This window comes from Candoia aspera, chromosome 16, assembly GCF_035149785.1.
Source record: "Candoia aspera isolate rCanAsp1 chromosome 16, rCanAsp1.hap2, whole genome shotgun sequence".
In the NCBI taxonomy this organism is placed as follows: domain Eukaryota; kingdom Metazoa; phylum Chordata; class Lepidosauria; order Squamata; family Boidae; genus Candoia; species Candoia aspera.
The window spans coordinates 8,326,846-8,350,045 of record NC_086168.1 but is presented as its reverse complement, the minus strand read 5'-3'; the positions used below and the strand labels follow the sequence as shown (position 1 = coordinate 8,350,045).

The 23,200-nt window shown below is 44.2% G+C and overlaps 2 protein-coding genes and 2 long non-coding RNA genes across 4 annotated transcripts; all 4 read right to left on the bottom strand.

The window, feature by feature from the left end:
- Positions 1-838: 838 nt before the first annotated feature.
- Positions 839-4,879, bottom strand: LOC134506226 (collagen alpha-3(V) chain-like). Its single transcript, XM_063316316.1, has 6 exons — positions 4,823-4,879; positions 3,521-3,680; positions 3,036-3,142; positions 2,698-2,778; positions 1,948-2,136; positions 839-1,155 (listed from the first exon to the last, which is right to left on the bottom strand). The coding sequence occupies exons 2-6, from the start codon at positions 3,633-3,635 to the stop codon at positions 1,006-1,008; spliced, it is 642 nt and encodes a 213-aa protein (XP_063172386.1). The 5' UTR covers positions 3,636-3,680; positions 4,823-4,879; the 3' UTR covers positions 839-1,005.
- A 3,266-nt stretch (positions 4,880-8,145) lies between these two features.
- On the bottom strand, positions 8,146-9,323 carry LOC134506131 (uncharacterized). The gene is made up of 4 exons (XR_010068777.1): positions 9,274-9,323; positions 9,030-9,083; positions 8,343-8,396; positions 8,146-8,200 (listed from the first exon to the last, which is right to left on the bottom strand). It is a non-coding gene; the product is annotated as an uncharacterized LOC134506131 (long non-coding RNA).
- A 2,222-nt stretch (positions 9,324-11,545) lies between these two features.
- LOC134506112 (uncharacterized) lies at positions 11,546-12,301 on the bottom strand. Its single transcript, XR_010068775.1, has 3 exons — positions 12,237-12,301; positions 11,870-11,923; positions 11,546-11,654 (listed from the first exon to the last, which is right to left on the bottom strand). It is a non-coding gene; the product is annotated as an uncharacterized LOC134506112 (long non-coding RNA).
- Positions 12,302-15,415: 3,114 nt separating this feature from the next.
- LOC134506310 (collagen alpha-2(I) chain-like) lies at positions 15,416-21,395 on the bottom strand. The gene is made up of 8 exons (XM_063316462.1): positions 21,345-21,395; positions 20,948-21,001; positions 18,507-18,614; positions 17,377-17,430; positions 16,912-16,965; positions 16,611-16,664; positions 15,501-15,632; positions 15,416-15,427 (listed from the first exon to the last, which is right to left on the bottom strand). Exons 1-8 carry the CDS (start codon positions 21,393-21,395, stop codon positions 15,416-15,418), a joined length of 519 nt encoding a protein of 172 aa, XP_063172532.1.
- Between the last annotated feature and the right edge of the window lie 1,805 nt (positions 21,396-23,200).

Here is a 23,200-nt window from a genome sequence, read left to right as displayed (position 1 = left end):
CAGCTTTCTCATTGCATCGGAGGTGATGAGAACTAACTTCTTAGGAAGTCAAAACCCACGTGTACAGCTGGCGATAGCTATGAAATACCAGCTGTTGTTGATAAGCAGTGGAAGAGAATGCTCACACTTCTGTGTTTGACAGCTTCCTGAAAGCCCTGGCTGGCCACTGTGTGATCCTGAATGATGAGTTCCAACCTTGGGGGACATCCTAGGTTCTTTTGTTAGCCCAGCTGAAGCAGATACAGTGACTGCTGAAAGCAAAATCTAAGAGCAAGACACCCCACTAAACTCTTGGAATGATGTCCCCATCAACCCTTCCCAGCCTGAAATAAAACAGATGTGAGAAAAGGGAGGGATCAGGATAGGAATTATGGACTAGCCCTATAAAAGACAGGAAAGGTTATTTGTGCCATTAAGAAAGTGGATGATTTAAAGGAAGAAAAAAATGCTGGCTGTGGTAGGTCTCCTTGAGCGCATACTTCAATTATACCCTCGGAAGACAGTTCTGTTCCAAAAGGCATGGTATTGTTAACTGTTGCATGTCAGGCTGAAATCAAGGGGTTCAGCTTCTTCCTATCAATGCATCCATGCAGATTGGAAGAGGGGGGATTTATCTATTTATTATTGCCAGTAGGGCCAGCCTGAGATGCCTTTCTACCCAAGGTGAGAAATGAAAAATACAGAAGCCACACCTGAAAACAGTAGGTTAAATAATTCAGCATAGCTCTTTCTTCCAATATCTTACTGCTGCTTTTCAGCATCTACCACCTGTGGTTACACTCCAGCAAGCAGTAGGGCTGGTCAAAAAAATCAGGACTTAAAACAATATCCTTGTAAACATAATATTCTCCATCCTTCAGAAGGAAGTGTGGGGATTTGTACAGTGCAGTGCAGCAGCTTTTAAAAACCAGCTGAATCAGTGGAGGGCCCCCACATCTTCCTTCCTTCTTTCTTGGGCATGTCCTTTCCTTTCTAGGAGGAACAGCAGCTCATTCAAAGGTGTGTTCAGCTAAAGCAAACAGGCCCAATGGTAAATCCAAACTGATGGGAGACATCGCCGTTGTGGAATACTGCCAGATCACGCAAAGGCATCAGGGAGAGGTCCCTCGTGGAGAAGAAGAAGATGGTGTCCATGACTGAAGATTCATTATCCAGCTGAAAGAGGCCCAAAGAGGTCAGAAGATGCTGTGCTACCACGAATCAGCTTCTTTCATTTCTCTCTCCCTGTCTTATCTTCCCCACCACCACCACACACTTTTTAAAACCACAACTGCATGTTTCTACTCTTTTAAAGAAACATGTGCAGGGCCACACAAAAGTTCTCCAAAATGTTGGGTAGGATTTCCAGATCTAAAAGGAACGAGTTGTGGGATTCTGTATGGTATGTAACTTGCTGCACACACCTCCTCCTTGCAGGGCACAAAGGGACATGGGAAAGGCAGGAAAAAAGTCTTGAGTATTATCTAAAGTTTAAAGCATCCATACCCAATAATTCCTGGTATTGAGGTGTTTGGGAATGAGACTCCTAACCCCTCCTGTGTGCCATTTCTGGATTAAAGGTGCCTCTCTACCACCACCCAGTGAGCAGAACTACAAACACAAGACTGGGTTCTGCATCCCCTCCCCCCTCACTGGAAGTCCAACAGCATCTCTGAATAACTTCACACTGAGAAATCATTGCTGGAGGCAATTTGAGAACCCCCCCCCCCTGTGGGTCTAATTTAAATGGGAGAACTCCAATTGTTTATATCTTAAGGGAGAAGGATCCTTCCCATCACCTGCATTTTGCATGCCCTCTTTTGTGCTCCCTGAGGATTCAGTGCATTGTGCCTTTCAGAACGGAAGGAAGGAAGGAAGGAAGGAAGGAAGGAGATGAGGAAAGGAAAGGAAGATGAGGGAGGGAGGGAGAAAAAAGGAAACCCTTGTTCCCCATTTCTGCTTGCTTACCACACATCCCTGAAGAGTAGTCATATAGCTCTGGTCCCGGGAATCTGCAAGGAACTTGATTTCCTTTTCCAGGTGCTGTTTGCTTCCATCTGAGTGGGGCCTGCAGGAATATGAAACTTTCTGGGTGGCCAGGCTGCTGTGAAGTTTCAAAAAACGGAGCTGGACGGTGTTCAGTCCCTGGTACTCGAGCTGCAACAGCCACAAAATAGCAGAATGTAGGACCGCACCAAGCTGGCTGAGTTCAAGGCAGAATGCTCTTCCCCACTTTTGAAATGATTCTCATCTCAGCTTGCTGAAAACTAGCAGGCAAAGAAGGGTTCTGACCTATGGGCAGCCCTGAGATCCTGCCTTCTAGTTATTTCTAGATTAGCCTCCAAACTGATTTAGAAAGCAGTGGCTTTCCTAAAGATTGAGTGCTCTTTAGAAAACAAGGCTGTTAGGCTAAGGGCTCAGGTGACAACCATTTCTTCAAAGCTTAGGTAGAAAAGGTCTCCCAAAAGCCTTCCCACCATTAACAATTTACTGGCTGCAATTATATCTCCTTGCCCTGGCCGAATTCCAGACAGAAAACTTCTTCAGGATGGAAACTCAATGGTTTTCTAAAGGATAGGGAACATGGTCCTCCGGATGTTGCTGAACCACAACACCCAATGGTCACTGTCAGTATGGCCAGTGGTGAAAGATGCTAGACATAGCATTCCAGATACATCAAGAGGACCTTAATTTCCCCACCACTATAGCAAAACTTACCGGGAAGCCATCAGGAAGGGAACTCAACCACTCAAAAGTGCTTTCTGATGCGTATGATCTCAACCAAGCCTTGAGAGGGACCTGCAAGTTTAAATAGATGCTGAATTCTCCTCTACAGCCTCAGTTTTATTGAGAATTGTAAAGAGAGCAGGGAGAGTCTGCTTTCAGACCCTCCTCTCCCAGGTGGTGCACTGCTATCCATCAAAAGACATTATGGAGCTGCTTCATATATTCCTCTTTAACCGGTTCCACCAGAGAAGAGAAAGTGTGGAAAACAGTTCCAAAAGAGAGGTTGCCTGAAACCTCATGGAAAATATTGCAGCGCCAGACCCGCTTACCTGATTCTGCACAGGAGAAATACAGGTCTCTCCTCCTGCCGTAAAGTTACAAAAGGCCATCAAGGAGTCTTGGGGGCTGCCCTGATTGGGATCGACGTAATACCACCCTGGAATGAAAGAGGTAAAACGAATCCTTCTCTAGCCCATGGGAAATGCACGAGGAAGAGGTGGATATTTTGAAGCAGCACCCAATCAGAACATCCAACTGGAATTGGGAGACGATGTGGTTTTCCATTTGCTTCTCTGGTGTCCCAAATCCCAGCTTAGGAGCCCTAGCTTAGGCTAAGCTTCTCTTCCCCTTGGGAAGGGTCAACCCCAACCCATCCCTGAGTAACACCTTTATTAGAACCAATTCAAAGAATACGCAAGCCTGTGTGTCCCCCCATTCCTCTGCATCCTCCATCACAAGAGGAAGGTCCATAAATCTAGGAGGCCCTGGACAGTTGCAGGGCCTGCCAGAGAAGGACGGACCTAATTTTCCTTACCATCTGATAGGTGGGACCGAACCACAGAAAGCTCTTTGCAGGTAGTGGCCGGGCGATCTTTGGTGCCATCAGGGGGTTCGATCAGGCGCTTCAGCTCCTGCCCCAGGTTGTCCATAAGTGCCCACACTAGGCTGTAATTCAGCTTGTGGGAAAAATATATCTATGCAAGTGAAAGCAGGATAGAAAAAGTATTGATGCTTTGGAACGCTGGTGTTGGAGAAGACTCTAGAGAATGCCGTGGGCAGCCAAGAAAACAAACAAATGGATCATTGAACACATCATCCCAGAGTTCTCCCTCGAGGCACAAATGACCAGGCTCACGTTATCCTGCTTCAGAAACATTATATGAAAACCTAGGTCTCTGGGGAAGGCTCTGATGATGGGAAAGGTGGAAGGAAAGAGAAGAAGAGGATGACCAGCCGCAAGGGGCAGGGACTTCTTTACAGTGGTGATGGGGCACCATTGGAAGATCTGAAGATAAGGGACAGATCATCCTGGAGAAAATCTACCAATTGAAGGGACTATTTGTAGCTTGGGGTTGAACTTTGGAGCCCTTGGTGCTCTCTGAGCCTTGTTGTTTTCTCACCGATGTTTCATTGCCAGACTAGGCAACATCTTCAGTGCCCGATGTGTTCCTTGTGCATTGAGACAAAGCTCAGGGCAAGTAATCAGTTTTGCACTGAAGATGTTGCCTAGTCTGGCAATGAAACATCTGCGAGAAAACAACAAGGCTCAGAGGGCACCAAGGACTCCACACAATCTATCTGTATGGTCACTAAGAGTCAACACTGACTTGATGGCACATAATCAATCAATCATCAAGGAACAAAGAAGCCAAGTTCATTTGTTTCAAAGGTGGAAAAAGAAAACCCAGTGATGATTTACTTAACTTGTAGGCTACTTTTCTCTTTGAATGATGCCTAACAAGCAGAAGATATAACAACTGAGGAGGAAGACAAAATATCAACCATTCAAAGGTATGTTTTGAGCAGCAAACTGGACATCTTTCGAAGGCTATGGCATACACCTCTTCCCCAAACCCAAAGTCCCTTCACATAGAAAGCTGCAGTGACAGACAAAGGGAGGTCTAGACCTTCTGGAGTGAGATAATCCAGAGGGTGGATTGCATGTCAACCTGAATCATTTTGTCTCAACCAAATTATCCAATGGATATTACCAGCACGTTGAGTGGATTCCCAATGAAATTAACTAGGAAAGATACATTTACTGGGACACGGTGGAAAGAAATCAACACAATGCTCTGTTCACTATGTGCCACCATAATTGGCTTGCTAAACCCACCTTCAGATCTTCCTTGGAGATATTCAGAGAAGGTCCAGGTGACCCAGATGGTCCAGGTTTGCCCTAGAAATACCAGGAAATATTGACAATCCTACCCTTGATCATGGAGTACAAGCCTCAGAGTTCACCATGTGGATTTTAAAACTTCTACAGTTTGAAGCTTTGCCTTGGTTTGAAGGTGTAGAGAAGTACAGAGACAGCCTTGAGGAAAATATACAGCAATTGTCACAGACTTCAGCTAAGCCCAGGAAGACAGGAAAGGATGAGAAAGAACCTCAAGATTGGTTAGCTTTGATTCTCTTTGATATAATAGGGAGGGAAGAGAAAATGCTGTCTGTCTTTCAAGACTCTGTTATTATAGTCCTTATCAATCAAGTAGCATTCTAATGTTGTGGGTGGTATCTGCTTCCTGACCTGGTCTGTGTCAAAGGTCTGACAGAAAGATTCTGGCTGTCAAAAGAGAAAAAAGTGACAGAGGTATATAGGCTTTGGAAATCAGAAGTTTTGTGTGGTGGACTTGTAAGAAGGCAAAAAAATTTTGGACATCTATACACAATATAATTTGTAAAATGTTGACTAAAGAAATTAATAGAACACCAGAATTCTATTTATTGGGCATCATGGACAAGGATTTGGAACATGAACATGGAAAACTTTTACGATATTTGATCACCGCAGCTAGAATTACGTATGCATCAAAGTGGAAGGAAGAGCTGACCCCCTCAATGGAAGAATGGACATTTAAATCCCTGGATCTGGTGCAGATGGCAAAATTTACAGACCAGCTAAATGATAAAAATGTGGAAGATTTTCAAAATGACTGGACCCCCTTCTTCAAGTCGACCCAAAAGTTAACGTAAATGTGTAAAACATATGAATACAATACAAGATTTAAATATTATGTATTTGACTTATATAATCTCAATAGAACTGTAGAATTATTGTAATGAAATTAGTGAATTGTGAAAAGAAATTATTTAGTTAAGGTATAAAATTGTATTACTTAGGGAGCTGGAAATCCATTTCCTTTCTTTTAAACCTCTTCTTCTCTTTCTTTTTTCTCCTTTCCTTTTTTCTTTCTCTTGTTTTTGCATTTTATGTTTATTGTTGATTTGTCATTTTATGTTTGTATTATTTGTGTAAATAATTTAATAAAGACTATTTAAAAAAAAGGAAATCAGAAGTTTTGGACTAGCTTCTACTAGTGAAGCCTTTAATGCTGGGGAACCTGTTAGCCTCCAGCTGATGAGGAACATCTGGCACAAAAGCCCAGCCATCATGAGCTGGACCAGGGATGGACCAGAATAGGAGAGACCCATCTTTAAATTCTGGCTTCAGCATAAAATGCTTTGGGTGAGCTTGGGCCTATTACTCCTTCTCAGTCTGACCTACCCAGCAGGGTTGTTTTCAAGAAGGAGAGGGAGATTTGATGGCCAGGCCTCTTGGAAATAATGTGGGATATATCTGTAGAGATGCAATACACTTTATTGATTTCGAAGAAATATTTTCCAGAATAGAAGCCTTGTAAATCCTCCTTTCCCCATGAAGTTTGGCAAGGATTCAGCTAGCTTATTTACTCCTCTACGTCATGGCTGTTAATATGTGTACTTAAAAAAAAAAGAAGACATGAACTGTTCCTAGTCCTTATGGAGGAAAGAACAGGGTTAATAAAGGTGAAAAAGGAACTTAACTCACAGGCAAGCCTGCATTGCCTTTTAGTCCTTGGATGCCTCTTAAGCCTTTGAGGCCCTGTTTTAAAAAAGTGGAGAAGAAAATGATCAATACTTGGATAATGCTGAGAAATTTTTACATGCAGCCAGACATGCACTGATGAAAAAACCTAACCCTCTGCTACATCAACAGACGTACATGGTGTCTCCAGCAAATGGCACACACACAGAGATGCAAAATTTGGCAAGCGTCTGGGGAAAGATCGGGGAGGGGAGAGCAGCTTGTGGAAACTACAGGGAAATGCAAGGGAAAAAAAATCTAATGAAGGTAGTAGAGGGGGGAAAAATTACTTACCTTTTGTCCAAGGGAGCCCTGGGGAAAATTAGAAAAGATATGTATTTGTGGAAAGGGAGGGGAAAAAAAAGACATTCATTATTTCCAGAAAGATCCAGCCAGACCCTTAAAGTAGTGATGCGTTTACGAGGAGATCTGACACATTCAGACAAGGCGTTTAACATGCTGTTATTTCTATGTTTTCCCTCCTATCATTATTTTCATCTCTCTTTTTCCTTGAGAAAGAAAATCTGTAAAAGAATTTGAAGCACCCATTTTTTAAATTGGCAGGGCCAGGAACAGTACGGCTTATAGGTGAGGAAAGGCACATTAGTCCCTGAAGGAATGCCTTGGAACCCTGCATGGTGTGTGTGTGTGTGTGTGTGTGTGTGTGTGTGTGTCTCTGTGTGTGTATGTGTGTGTGTTACTACTACCTTCTCCCCCAAGATTCCCAATTTGAGTTGGAGCACCAGGAAGATTAGTGGGAGAGCCTTCCCAGAATGTGTTTTTCTTGCTCACAACAGCAGCAGAGAATTATTGGGTTGGGCTGCAAAACTAGAAAATCAAACCGGTTGGTCTCAGTCACAGAACAGAAGCAGATTGCAGAATTCTTCTACTTCGGGGAACAAATTGGTGCAGAAATCCAGACTGGCAGTGGAAAGGATTGTCAGTTGGCTTTCAAGCATGGAAGGCTCTCTTGTAAGTTAAGGGAGAAGCAAAGTGGAATGAGTTTTCAACTCCTTGCCCTGGAACTGGGAGGGAACTTAGCCCTCTCACATAAGGAAGAACAGAATTGGGATTGGGGTTTATTTTGGGGGTGGGGGGAGAAGAGAACACTTACTGGAACACCAGAATATCCGGCATAACCATGGGCCCCTGGAGGGCCAGCAGCACCCTGAAAAAATACATAAATTTAATACGTAAAATAAAAATAATAAAAATAAATAACTTTCCAACACCCATCACTCGGCAGTGTATCATCAGCCATTCCTTCTTCCTTCTTGGCACTCAGACAGCAATATTTGCTACAGGCATAAGGTGCGACTATGTGCATTACTGCCTAAGTGTGAAAAAGCAGTAATTTCAACCCATGCCACTTCCAGTGACCATGAAAGATAGCTTGACAACAGCTTACCTGCTTCCCCTTCGGTCCTGGCCTCCCAGGAACCCCTGCAGGTCCATCCTCGCCCTGAAAGAATCCGAGGCAACCCATGAGGACTGCTCCCTTGCTTAACGCACACAAACACCTACTGCTTTCAGACCTAAGGCATTCAAACTCCAGTACAAGCATCAGAAACCCAATGCAGTTCTCATGCCCACCTTAAAGCCAGTGTCACCTTGTGGCCCAAGAAACCCCTCGCTGCCTCTGTCACCCTAGAAAAAGGAAGCAAGGCATCGGAAAGCATTTGTAGCATATAAAAAGTAGATTAGCCTTAAGAAGTATTATAGCAATCCAATCATTCCATGACTAAGGAGGAGTTGCCTATCTGCAACTTCACTAGCCATTGGCACTCACCTTTTGCCCCTTGAGCCCTTTCGTGCCCTTCAAACCCCGAAGTCCAGGGCCCCCCTAAAATTTGGGGAAGGGGGACAGAAAGAAAGAATGTAAGTCCTTATGGGGTTTGAGAGTTAGATGCATACGTTAAACGAACAGTGCAACATCCTGTAGCAATTTGGTTGGGGAGGTGGGAGGTGTGTGTCTGCTTAAGGCTAGGAAGGTTGGCTGATCTTAGTGGGTGGGTAGGTGGGAGGAAGGAAGGAAGGAAGGAAGGAAGGAATTCTGGTGCTAAGAGAATAAGGTAGCCAGTATTGGACCACAGATGCTAAAAAAATTAAGGGGAAAGTGTCAGCAGATTCAGAAAAAAGATTTCTGAAGCAGAAAAAAAAATCATCTGGAAAAATATTGCAAGGGAAAGTTGCACTTCTCATATTGATGTTCTACAAATCTGGAGTCTCTTGGAAGGGTGGGAAGGAATGGCCAGTCCTAGTCCATCAAAGGACCTTGGGTGGCTGGCTGGCTGGCACTCTCTTCACTACAAAAGCCTCCTTTCCCATCCTAGAATGCTCCCTCCCTGTCAGTGAGATCAGTTTGATTTTAGCACGGCAAATGAAGAGGGCTTTGGTGTGGGTGTGGCTGAAATCTTTTTATGCTTATGAGGGAACAAAACAAAGGATCTGCCCTTTGCATTCATGCCAGACTCACAGAAATGCCATGGGGTCCACTGAGACCTTGGAGACCCTTTTCACCTGGAGAACCCTGGAAGGAAGGAAGAAAGAAAGAAAAAAAAAACCTTCTGTGACTCATATCAAACATAATAGATTCCAACCAGCTTTTCAGCAAGCAGCAGTCATTGTTGTTTGCAGGTTGGGAACAAAACAAGCATGGCTTAGCTGGCTGTGTCAGCCTCGCAGGCCAGTGAAAGAAGATCGCAAGGAACTCTACATACCCTGTGGCCTCTGGAACCTCTTGGAGATCGAAGACCGGCTTTGCCACGCTTGCCCTGGGACACACACACACACACACAAATACGTATGCACACCTTCCCACAACTCCTCCACCTTTCAGCTTATCTTTCTTTCCCTGGTGCCATAAAACCAAGAACGATTCACGGCATTCAAACCTCAGCAAGCTCAGCCACAGTTTGCTAGGTGGCCAGTTCGACTTGCCTGCGCCAGAGACTTCCCTGTTTGCCAGCTGAATGAGCAAGCACTCCACAGAGTGCCCTCTGAAGACCATCCCACTGGGAGAAAGATGCTGATTCTTTCTCCATCTGCTAGACTTCTGTTCATGGAGCAACACTAACTCCTATTTTTCTTATCTAGGAGGCAGAGTGGGTGGCTTCAGGTGGGAGGGTGACACCTTGAGCTTAGAGAAAAGAGTCAAACATGGACTGGTTGCTGTGGACAATGCCCGTATCCCAGAATTAGAGAACAATCCAACTGTTAATACAATTAGCTTTAGCCCATGGAGTAAGAGAAGGCACCATCTCAACCTCAAGTCAGAAACTGCCTCAGATCAAGATGCCTGCTTGAGAGAAAAGAGGCAAATTCTTTTACCTTTCTGCCAGCTTTACCTAGGTCCCCAATTCTCCCATCATGCCCCTGTTCACCCTAAGGAAGAGAAGAACAAGTGAAGGTTAAAAAGAACCTTTCTGTCTAATATGAAATCACTGTTTTAAAGGATACATAGCTTTTTTCTGGGTGGGGTGAGAGAGGCAAAAAAGCACTCTTCTGCATTTTTAAAGAGGGATTCCAATGATGAAATGAAATCTGGCTACAGACGGATTTTCCCTGTTTAAGGAAAATGCCAGAACAATTCCAAAAGCATTTAAAAATGGTGATCGATCAATACCTTTGTCCCTTTGCATCCTTTCTGACCAGCTACCCCTGGTGGTCCTGGAGCCCCCTGAAACACAGAGATGGCAGTAACAAGGTCTAAATCTTATTAGGAACAAATCTCAAATGGGGAGATCATTCCCTCTTATAAACTATCCAAACCTTATGAATCCTCTGAAAGAATAGAAATTCTTTTTATTTCTGCAAGAAGTACATCAAGAACAGCTCGCTGAAGAGAATACTTTTCAAGGCTGTCAGTATGGGAAACTACCTTGGCAAAGTAGGTAATGCATTTTGGAATTGTACACCATCCTTCTGGTCTCTTTTATGACAGTCACTGTGTGTTTTGGTCACATTTGATAAGTCTGACAATGCTTATAAGCCTCCCCCTTCCTTTGGGGAGGGGAGGATGGCTTTTTCAGTGTGTCTGGTCTGAGAAAGGGGGAAATAAATGGATATAAAAAGCAAAAGATGTCATGATGACTGATCTAGATACTTTACCTGGGGGCCAGAATCCCCTCTTGATCCTGGTTCCCCTTTTTCACCTGGAGGGCCCTAAAATGAGAACCAGAGAGTCCTAGGATTTAAGAGGCATTGTTGTATAGGTCTACTGAGGACCCCACTGAGCTTGGCAGTGCCCACTTCCATGGAGAGAGAGGACTGTAAGTGGAGCCCAGAAGTTCACTGAAAGCATTTTGATGGCCTCAGTGCATCTCCAGTTAAAGGTTCTCCCAACCAGAGGGGGAAAATGCAGGAGGTAAAACCTACTTACATCCACCCCGCTTTGTCCAGGGATTCCATTTTGACCTGGTGGCCCAGTGTTGCCCTATAACCAGAAGAGAAAACAAAAGCATATGGACTTGAGATTTTACAAAAGAATATGGACAGTTGCAACTAGTTCAGACATTCTATGCTTTGCGGTCAATAGAGCAGGATGAGAGTGGTTGAAGCGTGGTTGTGGCACCAGGTTTTTCTGTTCTTGGTTTTCTGTTTTTTTTGTTTTAGTTGTATATTGCTGGATTGTTAGCCATCCAGAGTTTGGTTTGAGGATGGGCGGCCATACAGATGTTTTAAACTAATAGTCTGTTTGAGCTCCATGCATGCTAAAATCATACTTTGCAGCACTTAGCAATATCCACCCAAGAAGAGGGCCTTTTCTGTCATGGCCTCTGCTCTTTGGAGATCAGATTAGCCCCAACCTTGTTGGCCTTTCACAAGACTTTGAAACTTGGTTATGTTGTGGGATAAGTAGCTAAATGAAGAGAAGACTCTACCATTTAGTCTCTAACCATTTAGCAAAAGCCAACTGGCAGAAAAGAGTGCCCAACAAATGTAATGAAGTTGGCCAAACCCAACCAGGTTCAACCCCAGAGCTGATACATACCCGCTGGCCACCAGCTCCTTTCTCTCCTGTCATTCCTCGGTCTCCTTTCTGGCCATCGAGACCTCGGGGTCCCTGAATTCCCTTGAGACCTACAGGGCCTGATGAACCCTGCAACACAGAAAACAAGGAAAGCATGTGGGCATCATGATACCAAGTGAGAACACCTTCCATTAAAAAATGAACCAACCTCATAAAGGGGGTGCCCACCACTTCCTTCTCTGTTAGGAACCCAGCTTGACAGCAAAGGCCATTTTCCTAACAGTCTCCACCCTTATTTTTAACCTTAAAAAAATATACACTAAATGATGAATCAGTTTGCTTACTGAAAGCCCAGGTAGTCCCTGATCACCCTTCTTCCCATTTTCTCCTGGGGAACCCTGCAAAAAATCAGTGAGAATACACTTTTTATTTAGATTCATACTCCCTTCAAGCCAAGTTCAGCCACATAAAAACATCAGATTGTTTTCCAATCCTTTGGTTCTGGAAAAGCATAAGGAAGGTTATAGACCAGAATTCCTTTCCTCCTACTGGGCAAGTGCGACAGGGACTAATTTTTTTAAAAAAACTTTTGGATCAGGCTGACTTCAGCATACTGCATTTTTAACCTATATACTTGTGGGTGAAAATCACAATGTGCCAACTGAGCAAAACCAAGGGAGAGTTTCAAATGCTCAGTTTGTTACAACTTACCATCATGCCAACTGTGCCCTTTGGCCCATTCATGCCCTGAAGACCTGGATTTCCCTGGAAAAGAGCATGGTAGATACTCAACAGTGACTTGAAATTGCTTCAGTGTCTTGCAGCTGAGCTTTAAGATACGTTTTGCAGTGAACAAGGCACTGAGATGAGAGTGTCATCCTTGTTGCACACCCCACAAAGACTCCAGTCCAAGCCAGCCTCCTCTTATTGGCTTCTGTCCAGATGTGCTGGGACTGCAATTTCCAGCATGCTTCACGGGCATGGGACTTCTGGGAAAAGCAGTTCCAACACTGGAGCTGGAGGACACCAAATTTGGGGAAATCCAATCTAAAGTGTGACTGAGAAAGAATCTAAATGGTTGTTTGGAAAGCTGTAACCTAGCAGTTAAAGACGAACCAGTTTCCTATAGCTACAGAAGACAATATTCCTTTTCTCCAGAATTAATACAATTCTTCCCTCTACCACAGTTGCAACTGAAAAATGAAGAACAGAAGAGTTTCTTTTAGGTGTTTGATGACTTCTGTACCTTTGGTCCTTCAGGACCTTCTGGTCCAGGAAATCCCCAGTTTCCTGCTTCACCCTACAACACAAAAACAGAATGCATCTCTACCCCAAAACCAGCCTTCTGGTGCTGTTCAGTAGTAGGCTTCAAAATATTGACATGCTATTGATGATGATGGAATTGCCTGCGTCCCACCCATCCAACCTCAAGACTTCTTATGTGGCCTCAGTTTTTCCATCTAGGGACTCATGGACTATGCTGAAAATGGGCATGCTCTGTAGATCAGTGCATTGTGGGAAACCCAGCCTTTCTCTTAGCATATTAGCTGAGATAAGCCATTCTGTAAAGCCATAAAATAATTTATGTTGAAGGGAATCTCATGTTCTGCAAACAGAGCCACTTTGTCCTGCTATCAAGGGTTTAAGTGTATTTTGTGAACCTTCCTCTGAGAGATGACCTTGTCATTAGCTGTTGCTGGGGCCAATCCCCAGGTAACTCAAAATTAAGATAGGGTTTAAGAAGGAAAATGTGGTCCAAGTAGATTTGGATACACCCACTTTCCATTGTGGCCACACCAACCTTCCCTTTGCCCCAGCCACACACAGGGCATATGACACATGTCCAAATGATGGAACGATGCTCAGGCATTGTTATGGCACAGAGGTAAGAAGGGGTGGGAGAGAATAAGTAAAAAGCAAGAGAAGGACAATGTTATGGAATGGTGCATCAAAGTACAGGAGAATGTAAAAGAATCCTGGGAGGGGCTTTATAAGCAATCAAGAAAGCCACACTATGTGCTACCTGACGTCCTCTGATTCCTCCTGGACCAGGCATTCCAATCATGCCAACCTGTCCCTTCATGAGGAATAAAAAAGAGAGAATTAGTCCTTTCAAAAGGACAACCTTTCTGGAGATACAGTTTGGTCTGTTACCTTTCCTCCCCCTAGAAAAACCCATCATCATTAGAGGCTCTGGGGCCATGAGAAGCATTGATTCGAAACCCTGTGTCAGATAAAACCTCTAAATCAATTCAATGCACTGAACAAAACCGGGAACCTCCAAATCAGACCTGCATCACTCTTCCGTAACCCAGTTGAATCAGATGCCCAAGTTGACCTGTGCGAACTAAACTGGATCTGGGCTAATTTGCACACTTTTATTATACCTATGACCTCAATTCTCTGGAGTGCAAGTGCCCTCTAGTGGCTAGAAAACTCTCACAAATCTTTTGATTGGTCCCAGAGAAAAACTCCAGGTGTTTCCACCTTCCTATACTTGGGAAACTGGTGTTTTAAAGATGTCAGTCTTCTTGGTTTTTCAGAGGAACTCCAAGCTACATCTGGGGGAGAGTCCTCTTCTGTCTTCCCTACCGCTCTGCAAAGAAGGCGAGATCTTCCCCACCCCAAGTCTGGGTGCTCAATCCAGCACAACAGTCACTCAACATCTTCTGCTGTTTTAGTTGGGCAAAACCGAGAGACTAGTTAGAAGACAACCAAAAGCCGGGAGGAAGTAAGTCAGATTTGTACTTGCCGGAAACCCTTCTTGACCCTTTTCTCCTTTGTGGCCTTCTTGGCCAATGTTGCCCGGGATCCCAGCTGGCCCAGGCCAACCGGAAAGTCCTCTGGTGCCAGTGCTGCCCTGTTCCAGAAAGAATTTGAGGAGGGAGGAGGGACACTTTAAAACATGGAAAGGACCTTGGAAGGCTGCTTCAGAAGTTCTGTTATCATCCACTCTAGCCAACTATCCATGTGTGACTCTTAAAAACGAACACTCCCTTGGATCAGCAGCAGAACACTACAGTGTAAAACAGTGCTGTGGTCAGATCCACTCAATCCTGATGTCCCATTCCATTTCCTTTCTTGTACAGCTTTTGGTTCCCACTTTCCTCCCGCCCAGGTTTTACACAGCATTTTGTCACTACTACATTCAGTTTGGGCAGTTCTGAGACCTCCCCATCACCACATTTTTAAAATAAAATTCTAATGATGTTTGTATTTCTGGAAAACAGAACCCATGCCCAGTTTTCTAATGCTTCTTTCTTCTGTAGAGATGGTCCTGTTTTGATTATATAAGCATCAGCTCCCACAGGGAGAGGGAGAAGGAGAAGAAGGAGGAGAAGGAGGAGAAGGAGAAGGGATGATGTTGATGGAGAAGGAGAAGGAGAAAGAGAAAGAGAAAGAAGGAGAAGGGGAAGGGGAAGGGGAAGGAGTTTTTTTTCCCCTAACTGCTTTGTGGCCATCTTGCAAAAAAAAATAAAATTAAAAAAACCCTCTGATATTAAAGAAGTCCACCTACAAACAAAACAAAGCTCACACTTGTCATAAAAGTAAAGACATTCTCCAAATGTCACCAATTTTAGAAGCCAACATTTCCAGATCAAAGCGCCCCAGCATCAGCTAGTTTCATTGATGGGTCTGCAGGTGCACATTGGCCAATAGCTTAAGAAAAATGCTCTTTACTCAGTCCTCCTCTAGACACAGTTTTGCTCCAGCTGCTCCAAGGAGTTTGAACCTGAATGTTGAAACAAAATTATCAGCCCAGAACTATTCCTCTGCACCTTTTCTCCCTTGGTCCCCAGCTCGCCTGGGTCTCCAGGATCCCCAGCATCACCCTGTGGAGGAAAGGTACATGCTAAGAAATGGAGGTGTGTGTGTGTGCCAAGCACAGCTCAAAAATGTACCTGGATGAACTTCTGGTTGACTTAGGCTTTGCTCCTCAGCCAAGCCATTTTCTTCCAAACTGGCCTGGGAAACCTTCAAATAATGTTGTGCAACTACCTCTTTCCCATGTTCTCCAAATTCCCCAGGTGGCCCTTTGGAGCCCTTGTCTCCAGTTTCTCCAAGACTTCCCTTGATGCCTGATTCTCCTGGGGCTCCTCTGTCACCCTGGAAAGGAATAATACTAATAACAGCTAAGCCGCAACATTATCATCCACAACAGCAATAGCTGCAGGCCTGGCTAGAGATAGCAATGCTGAAGGGGGAAAAAATGAGAAAGAAAACATTCCTGATGTTTTTTTCTCTGATATGTCTGAATAGTAGCAGGGAGCGGGGGACCCTATTTTTCTGGGCCATCCCATAGTCAAGCCTAGCTTCACTTCTTATTTTGGGGAGATGGCTGCTGTTGTAAATTGCAAAAAGATTTTTGGCTTGAAAGGTACAGATAGAAATGCTTGGAAAGCAAGCATGGGACCAAGGGAAAGAGGAAGTAGATTTCAAAATGGGGTTCTTGAACTAGGGAACAAGAGGACTACACGGGAAAAGGAAAAGACAACACCGATGGACTCAATCCAAAGAGGTCTCTTTGTTAGTAATAGACTGCTTGGAAAGGTCTGCTCATAAGCAAGGAACCACTCAGAGTGGGGGGGATGGGGGGTGATAAAAATTTGATAAATAAATAAATAGAAATAAATAGAAATAAATAAATAAATGAGAAGGTCTGCCTATAAACACAAGGGATACATCCAGAAGATGAATCAGTTAGAGCTGGTCCCCATATTTACTGATAAATACGCATCTTTTTCCATCATTCCCTGAAGTGAGCTTAACCTATAGAAAAAGACTCTTGACTTCTGTGTCTGCAATGCCACCACAAAACCCATCAGGGAAAATTAATAAGCTAAGTGGGATTTCCCTGAGGGTGGAAGAGAATTTTTGAGAATTCCCCTGAAGTTTAGGATCATCATGCCAGGTAAAAGATGCCATGTGTCTGTGCTTGCAAACTAGGAAAGAAAAAGGAAGAAAGATGGGCTCTTTTCACACAGAAGACGTTGCCTAGTCTGGGAATGAAACGTCTGCAAGAAAACAACCAGGCTCAGAGGGCGCCAAGGACTCCACTCTTCAAAGCAATGTTGAGGCACTGACCTGTTCCCCTTTCAATCCAGGCTGACCTTGTCTTCCAGGTGAGCCTAAGGCACCCTATAGGAGAAAAAAGCATTAACACCTCTTACGTCCACTAGGCATGTTAAATTCATAAACACACACACTCAAAGTAGACTGACCAATCCACATCAAACTGGACCATCAAAACCTGCTTTCAATTCTCAAAAGGATGTGGGTTTTTTTTCCCCACATACCACCTTTTGGTCATGGCTCCACAGCAGTGAGCTATGGAAGATCAAATGGAAGCTGGAAGACAGAGAAAAGTGAGGAGGGTACATCTCACCTGCTCTCCATCCAGCCCATGGATGCCAACATCACCAGGATCAGCATCTTTGCCCTAAATAGGGGAAGAGATTAGTCACTGAAAGGGCAAAGTCCTGTCTAATACGGGATAGCAACTACCTTATTCAAAATCTATCAAAACTGCACCCTGGGAAAATTCACACAACAAACTAAAACTGGTCACTGCCAAAGCAATGGATTGTTTGTATAAAATAAACCATATTCTAGTATAACACGATTCACACAACTTCTCAAGCAATGGCTGGGTTTTGCACCATCAGCTGTTTCACAAACAGCCCAACCCTACCTTTGCCTTCTCTAGTAAGTTATGCAAATCAGCCTTTGTTGAATAACTAACAACAGCCTGGTTCAGAAATTTCACTAAACCATACACCATGGCTTACAAGCCACAATGACTGGGTTCACAGAAGACCTTAGAGATTTTCCTCTTACTTTCATCTCTTACCTTCTCTCCTTTGTCCCCCGGAGGTCCCTCAAGACCAGCTGGTCCCTCTTTTCCCTGTGTGAATACAATAAAGGTATTTGAGAGGTACCAAAGAATTTAGCAAAAACAAATAGTTGGGTAAAGAAATGTCTGCAAGCAAGCAACCAAGCTCAGAGAGCACCAAGGACTCCACAGTTCAACCCTGAGCTACAGAGCGTCTCTTCTCTTGGAATTTAGGATATTCAGTTGGGAAAAAATAGAGCTAGAAGTAATGGGTACAAGTTGTAGCTATCTAGTTGTTGCTTTACTGTAAGCTAAAAGGTACAACAGTGGACAAGTCTTCCTATGAAAGGTTGTGAGTTCTCCATCTCTTTTAAGAAAAGGCTGAAACAGCCACCCCTCAACTGTCTGTTTGTTTTTCTGAACATTGCAGACCATTGGACTGGATGATGCTTGCGGTCCCTTCCCAACCCTGATTCTACGATATTTGTCCTCCTGGTTCACAATGATCTTCTGAATCAGCAGGTCATCCAGAAAAATGGAAAGAAGAAAAAGAATGCCTGTGGCTTGCAATGTAGTTCAGAAGTAGTGGTGAAGACTCTGCTTTGCACAAGGAAGCTCATATTACCTCCTGACAGGTTTCAAAACACAAGTGCTGAAGCTCCTGAGAACCTTAGGAACCCATATAAGTCAAAGTGGCACCCTGTGGAGAGCTGGGGACCATATTTCATATGAGGGGTGAAGAACAGTGGTGAGGTGAGAACAAAAGAGTGGGCAGGACTGTGCTTCACGTGGGTGGAATCAGATTTTCAGGTTGCAGAGAATTATCTGGCAGATCCTGCCTCAAAATAGTGGGAAAAACCTGCCATCAATTTTCAGCAATTGAAAGGAGGGGGGCACAAAAGGAAAGATGGCTGGGAGCTGCAAGACTAGGGCAGTTTCTTATGCACATGTGATCTTCCAGAAGGCTTGTTTCTTGTTTTCTATGTTCAGCTTAACACAGAGCTTGGTTGGCTTCTACAGGTCATCTGGGAATTCTAAGAATGAGCTTTCTGCCTCTCCCACCTGGCTTGGTGAAGAAAATGTTTGTTGATCATGTAGCCAGGCTCCAAGATAAGGAGCATTCAAAATAGGTGAGGTGTATTCTTTACCTGCTTTCCAATTGGGCCAGTCATGCCCTCTGGGCTAAGAGGTCCTGGCTCCCCTACTGGCCCTGGTTTTCCTGGGACACCGTTGGGCCCATTTGTACCTGGAGGTCCCTAGGGAGTAGAGATAAAACATGTCTAGAAAGGCCCCAAGGCATGCAAACCAATGTAATAAAAAACAAGAAAGCAGCTCTAGATTTGCAAGTTCGATAGAGAAAGGTCGGTTGTTGCTGGAGAGAAGCCCATGCATGGAAGCCTGGGCCGTCTTTGGTTTGGGAAAACAAAAGGAAACCCCTTAGTCCACCCAAGCATTCAATACCCCACTCAGACAACTGTATACTTACCAATGGCCCAGGGAATCCTCGAGGGCCTAATTCACCCATCCAGCCCTGGAAGAGAGTGAGTTAGATCTCCATTTGGATATCTGAATCCATCTGCGCAAGGTATCATTTGAAATGAGCATATGGCTATAGAAGATGCTTCTCTACTGCCAGAGACCCCTTTCTCAGCACCATAAGCCATATACATCCTGAACCTTCTTCCCCACTAAAGCCAGCGACCTCAGGATGCATTCAGCTGTTGCACCTCACCCCAAAACAGCTTGCAGGAAAGGACAAGCTGACACCCTTTTGATATTCTATATGCAGAAGCTGATAGGAATGGCAACAACACTAGCAACAAGTCAGCATCTTCCACCCCACCTGAGCTCAGGGAATGCAGCCCAGAGTCTGCAGTACAGAGTTGTCTTTATTTCCATTCCCACCCATCTGAAGAAGCTAACCCGCTTTGCATAATCATAAAGCTGGCCCTTCTCATGCTCCATTTCTGGCCTTCAAAGGAGGTAAAAAGGGGATGTTCTCCCAGCATTCAGTCTAGGACAGGGGTTGGGGAAACCTGTGGCCCTCCATATATAAATGACGTCTCCCACCAGCAAGTGAGAAGGACCAGTGGAAGCATCACAGTTAGAAGTTAATCAAAGCACAGACGTGTAGCTAAATGGCCGCACTTAACTGGAAGCTAATCAGGGTTGGACCTGATTAATATTATGGTGGGAAACCACCATATATTCCCAGGAATATAGACTAGATTAGGAAGTAAAAGAAAGAAAGAAAAAAGCTATTTCCATATTGGTGCCAGAAACCTACATGGATATGTCCAGGTGACCTTGATGAGAAGGACTCTTCACCTTGACTCTCAAAACACAAACAAAATGGAAAAGGGGAAAATACCTGTGGGCCAGGAAGACCTTTTGGGCCAGGAAGCCCAGGTGGACCCTATGCAGAGAGGAAGATCAGACAAAATAAAAATGGCATCACATTGACCACAACCATCACTTCAACCAGGTCTCTCCAGAAAACACAGGTGCACTTGGCTTTTGAATGGCATGGAGAGACTCCCAACAGTGGGCAGGGACAGGACAAAAACCAGTTGATGTTATTTCACTGTAGCTTAAACAACATTAAATAAAACACAGTTCACATGATCACTCCCTCTGTAAAATATTCATTTCCCCTCCCACACATTAAATAATTACAACCCAGAGGCAAAATTTTAGGGGTTCTGAAGGATCTCAGGTTATGTGCCCCTGTTCTTGACTCAGCAAACCTACTTTTTGAGCCACTGTAGCACCTGGACAGTGGAGGCAATGGCTGATTAGCTCTGAGCTGTTCTTTGGCACCACCAATGCAGATGGCCATGAGGCAATTACATCTCCCAGTTTGGTTAAACACACATTCATCCTTTCCATTGACAAAAGGTTTTAAAAACACAGATGCCAGGAAATGCAAATTTAAACAAGAACACAGGAAGTTGTATAGGGTATTGATCCATCTTTCACACTTGCAATACAGTTAACAGGTCTCTAGGCTTTCAAGAAGAGGCTGCTATCTTATCTGAAGACTGCCGTCAAGCAGAAGTGCTGATCCAGTAGATAGAAGTCTCTTGCAAGTTTACATGAAGCAATAGAAGAAGCCATCCCACTTTGCCTCCAATCGTGACTTGGACATTGGGCATCAAAATGCAATGGAACAGCCTCGGCTTCAGATTCTGTGGCTGTGTCAAACTTTTGACTCAAAGGATATTTGCTTGAATGAGGCTTTCAGGCTGACTCTTCAACCTGATTTGCTAAATCCTTTATTCAAAGCAGTTGCTTTCAAACCAACAGTGTGGTGGACTTTTGCACAAGGTCCAATGCACATTGATCAAATCCAGAGCGTTGACTGAACCGTTGGAAATGCAATCCTGAATCGAATTGGACTGCAGTTTTAATTCAGATCTTGGCAAATTTGCAAACCCTTAAGTTGGGTTTCATCGCTCCTTGTTATATTCTGCGCATGGAGCAGTATTGCGTGGCCGGCTACAAATTCAGCCACAGAATGTCCTTGTCAGTGGGGATCAGTAGGAGCCCAGGATAAAAACAAGGGTGCCCAGCAGAGAAAGAGACTTACTTTGGAACCCGGCTCTCCTGGAAAGCCACGGGGGCCTTGGATTCCAGGTTCTCCCTGCGCAAAACAGAAAGTCAGGAGGAGAGGAAGAGAGGGGTTAACTTAGAACATACCAGACCCCCTTTAGAATACAGAAGCAACTGCTCCTGCAGTCAGCAGACAGACAAAAATGGAAAGGGCGTAGAAAAAAACAGCAAAAGCAAGTTAAAAGCAAGTTTCAACACCTTGCTTCTTCAAGAATGCTTGTTATTACTCTACGTATCTGTAAATAAAATTCACGTAATCAGTGGTTAAACGTGGCCTTTGAACCTAAAAGCTTGACAAGCAGGCTTGAAAGTCTGTGTCCCAAACCCCATATTTGGGCTCCATGCAGGAGTCAAGACTGCTCCCTGGGCAATACTTTGTCCTTTATGGAGCTGATGGCAACCTCTTCTGCTGTATGAGATGCCATCTTCTCAACTTCTATCTGCTGTGGAGTCTTCCTTTGCATAAAGGAATTGGAGTACTTGTTTTCCCCCTGGTCAAAATGGATTGCTGCACTGATCCAACAACCTGGGGGGATGAGTCATTTTGGATAAACTGCAGTCTTCCATTACAGCTTCTGATAAAGTTGTTGATTACAGACTTTCCTTAGACTGTAACCCTTCCTTACTTCTCACGAGGTGACAATCATTAGTTTCCCCCAGAACATTTTCCTCCCTCCCCAACTGCTACTTGCTACAGACAGAAAGTTGGGGAGCACACAAAATTGGAGGAGAGGATTAGTTAAGTAGGAAAATGATACTAGGAAATACTAAACTTCTCAGTTTCCAACCTGGCTCTCAAAGCTGCTTATCATTTAAGATGCATTACTGAAATGTGTGGCTAAAGACCATTTCTCTTCAAGTTACCCAGGGTGCGATGGCTTACCTTTTTGCCCCAAAGTCCTGGTTGGCCTCTGTCTCCAACTAATCCTGGGTAGCCCTGGAATGGAGGGTCTTATCAGTGACAAGAGAAGAAGCTTTACAAGTTCTGTGCTTCTGCAATCCAATGTCCCACCAGCTCTGACCAAGCTGACCAATAGCAAAGGAGTATGGGGAAAACATCTGGAAGATGCCAGGTTGTCTATTCCTGATCTTCATATTATCCCTATACTGTTGGCAAGAACTGCAGAGGGAAATGATGGTGAGATCCTGTGGGACCACTGAGCTGTTCTCAAATCAGGTGTCCCTCAACTTCATTCCACGCGGCAGCAGATTCATCACTTACATTGATGCCAACAGCTCCCTGTGGCCCGGCTGGGCCAGGTTTTCCAGGAAAGCCCTGTGACCAAAATGCACAGATAAACAATGGCTTGGTTTACCCCACACACTTGATCTGGTGACCAGATGAACCATTTTCTGGTTTGCACAATAAACTGAACTCTAACTTAATTAAATGGGCTGTTTTTGCACAAGGTACTATGCAACATCAGGTTTAACACCAAGCATTGCATGAGAAAGTAGCCACTAAAACTTCAGTAACCATCCATGGAATAAATGCATCCCAAATAAACAAACTAAAAATCCAAAGATGTATATATGGCCTCTCACCATCAGCCCTGGGAAACCTGGATGGCCATTCTCCCCTGGTTTTCCTGGGGAACCCTATTGGGAAAAAAAAAAAGGCAATTACAAGAAGATCCTGCAAGCATTACATTAGGTTGCAGAATTAATGGAAGAAACAGCCAGTTTCCAGGAACAACAATATACAAGGCTTATTGAAGCCTTTGAGAATGGTATGGTCAGGCAGAAAACATTTGGCTGGTCTTATCACTCTCTGCCCAGCACAAGAAAACAACTGCCTCTTCACTCAGTGGCTTTCCAGAACTTCCACCCCAGGAGTACTCAAGGCTGGGCCATGCTCTTGAAAAAGAGCAGAACCAACAGGCATGAGTGGTAGCCACCAGATTCCACTTACAGTTGATCCTGGAGGACCATTATGTCCTTGGGTGCCTTGAAAACCCACAGGACCCTGTAGAAAAGAGGGGGGGAAAAAAGGTTGGATCTCCAATGGAAATGCAAAGAGTTCCTGATAATGGAGAAAGAGGGAAACAGAGTGGTTATGTCCCCCTCCACACACACACATTGTTAAAAAAAACCAAACTAATAGCAACTGACAACTGGTTGCAAATGTATTGTCTGTAGCCCCACTTTTAAGAGAGAATGATTACGGAGCAGGGATTAAAAATAAAAAAATGTTGTTTGTGCTGCCCGAGATTTACTACTGTATCAGCCA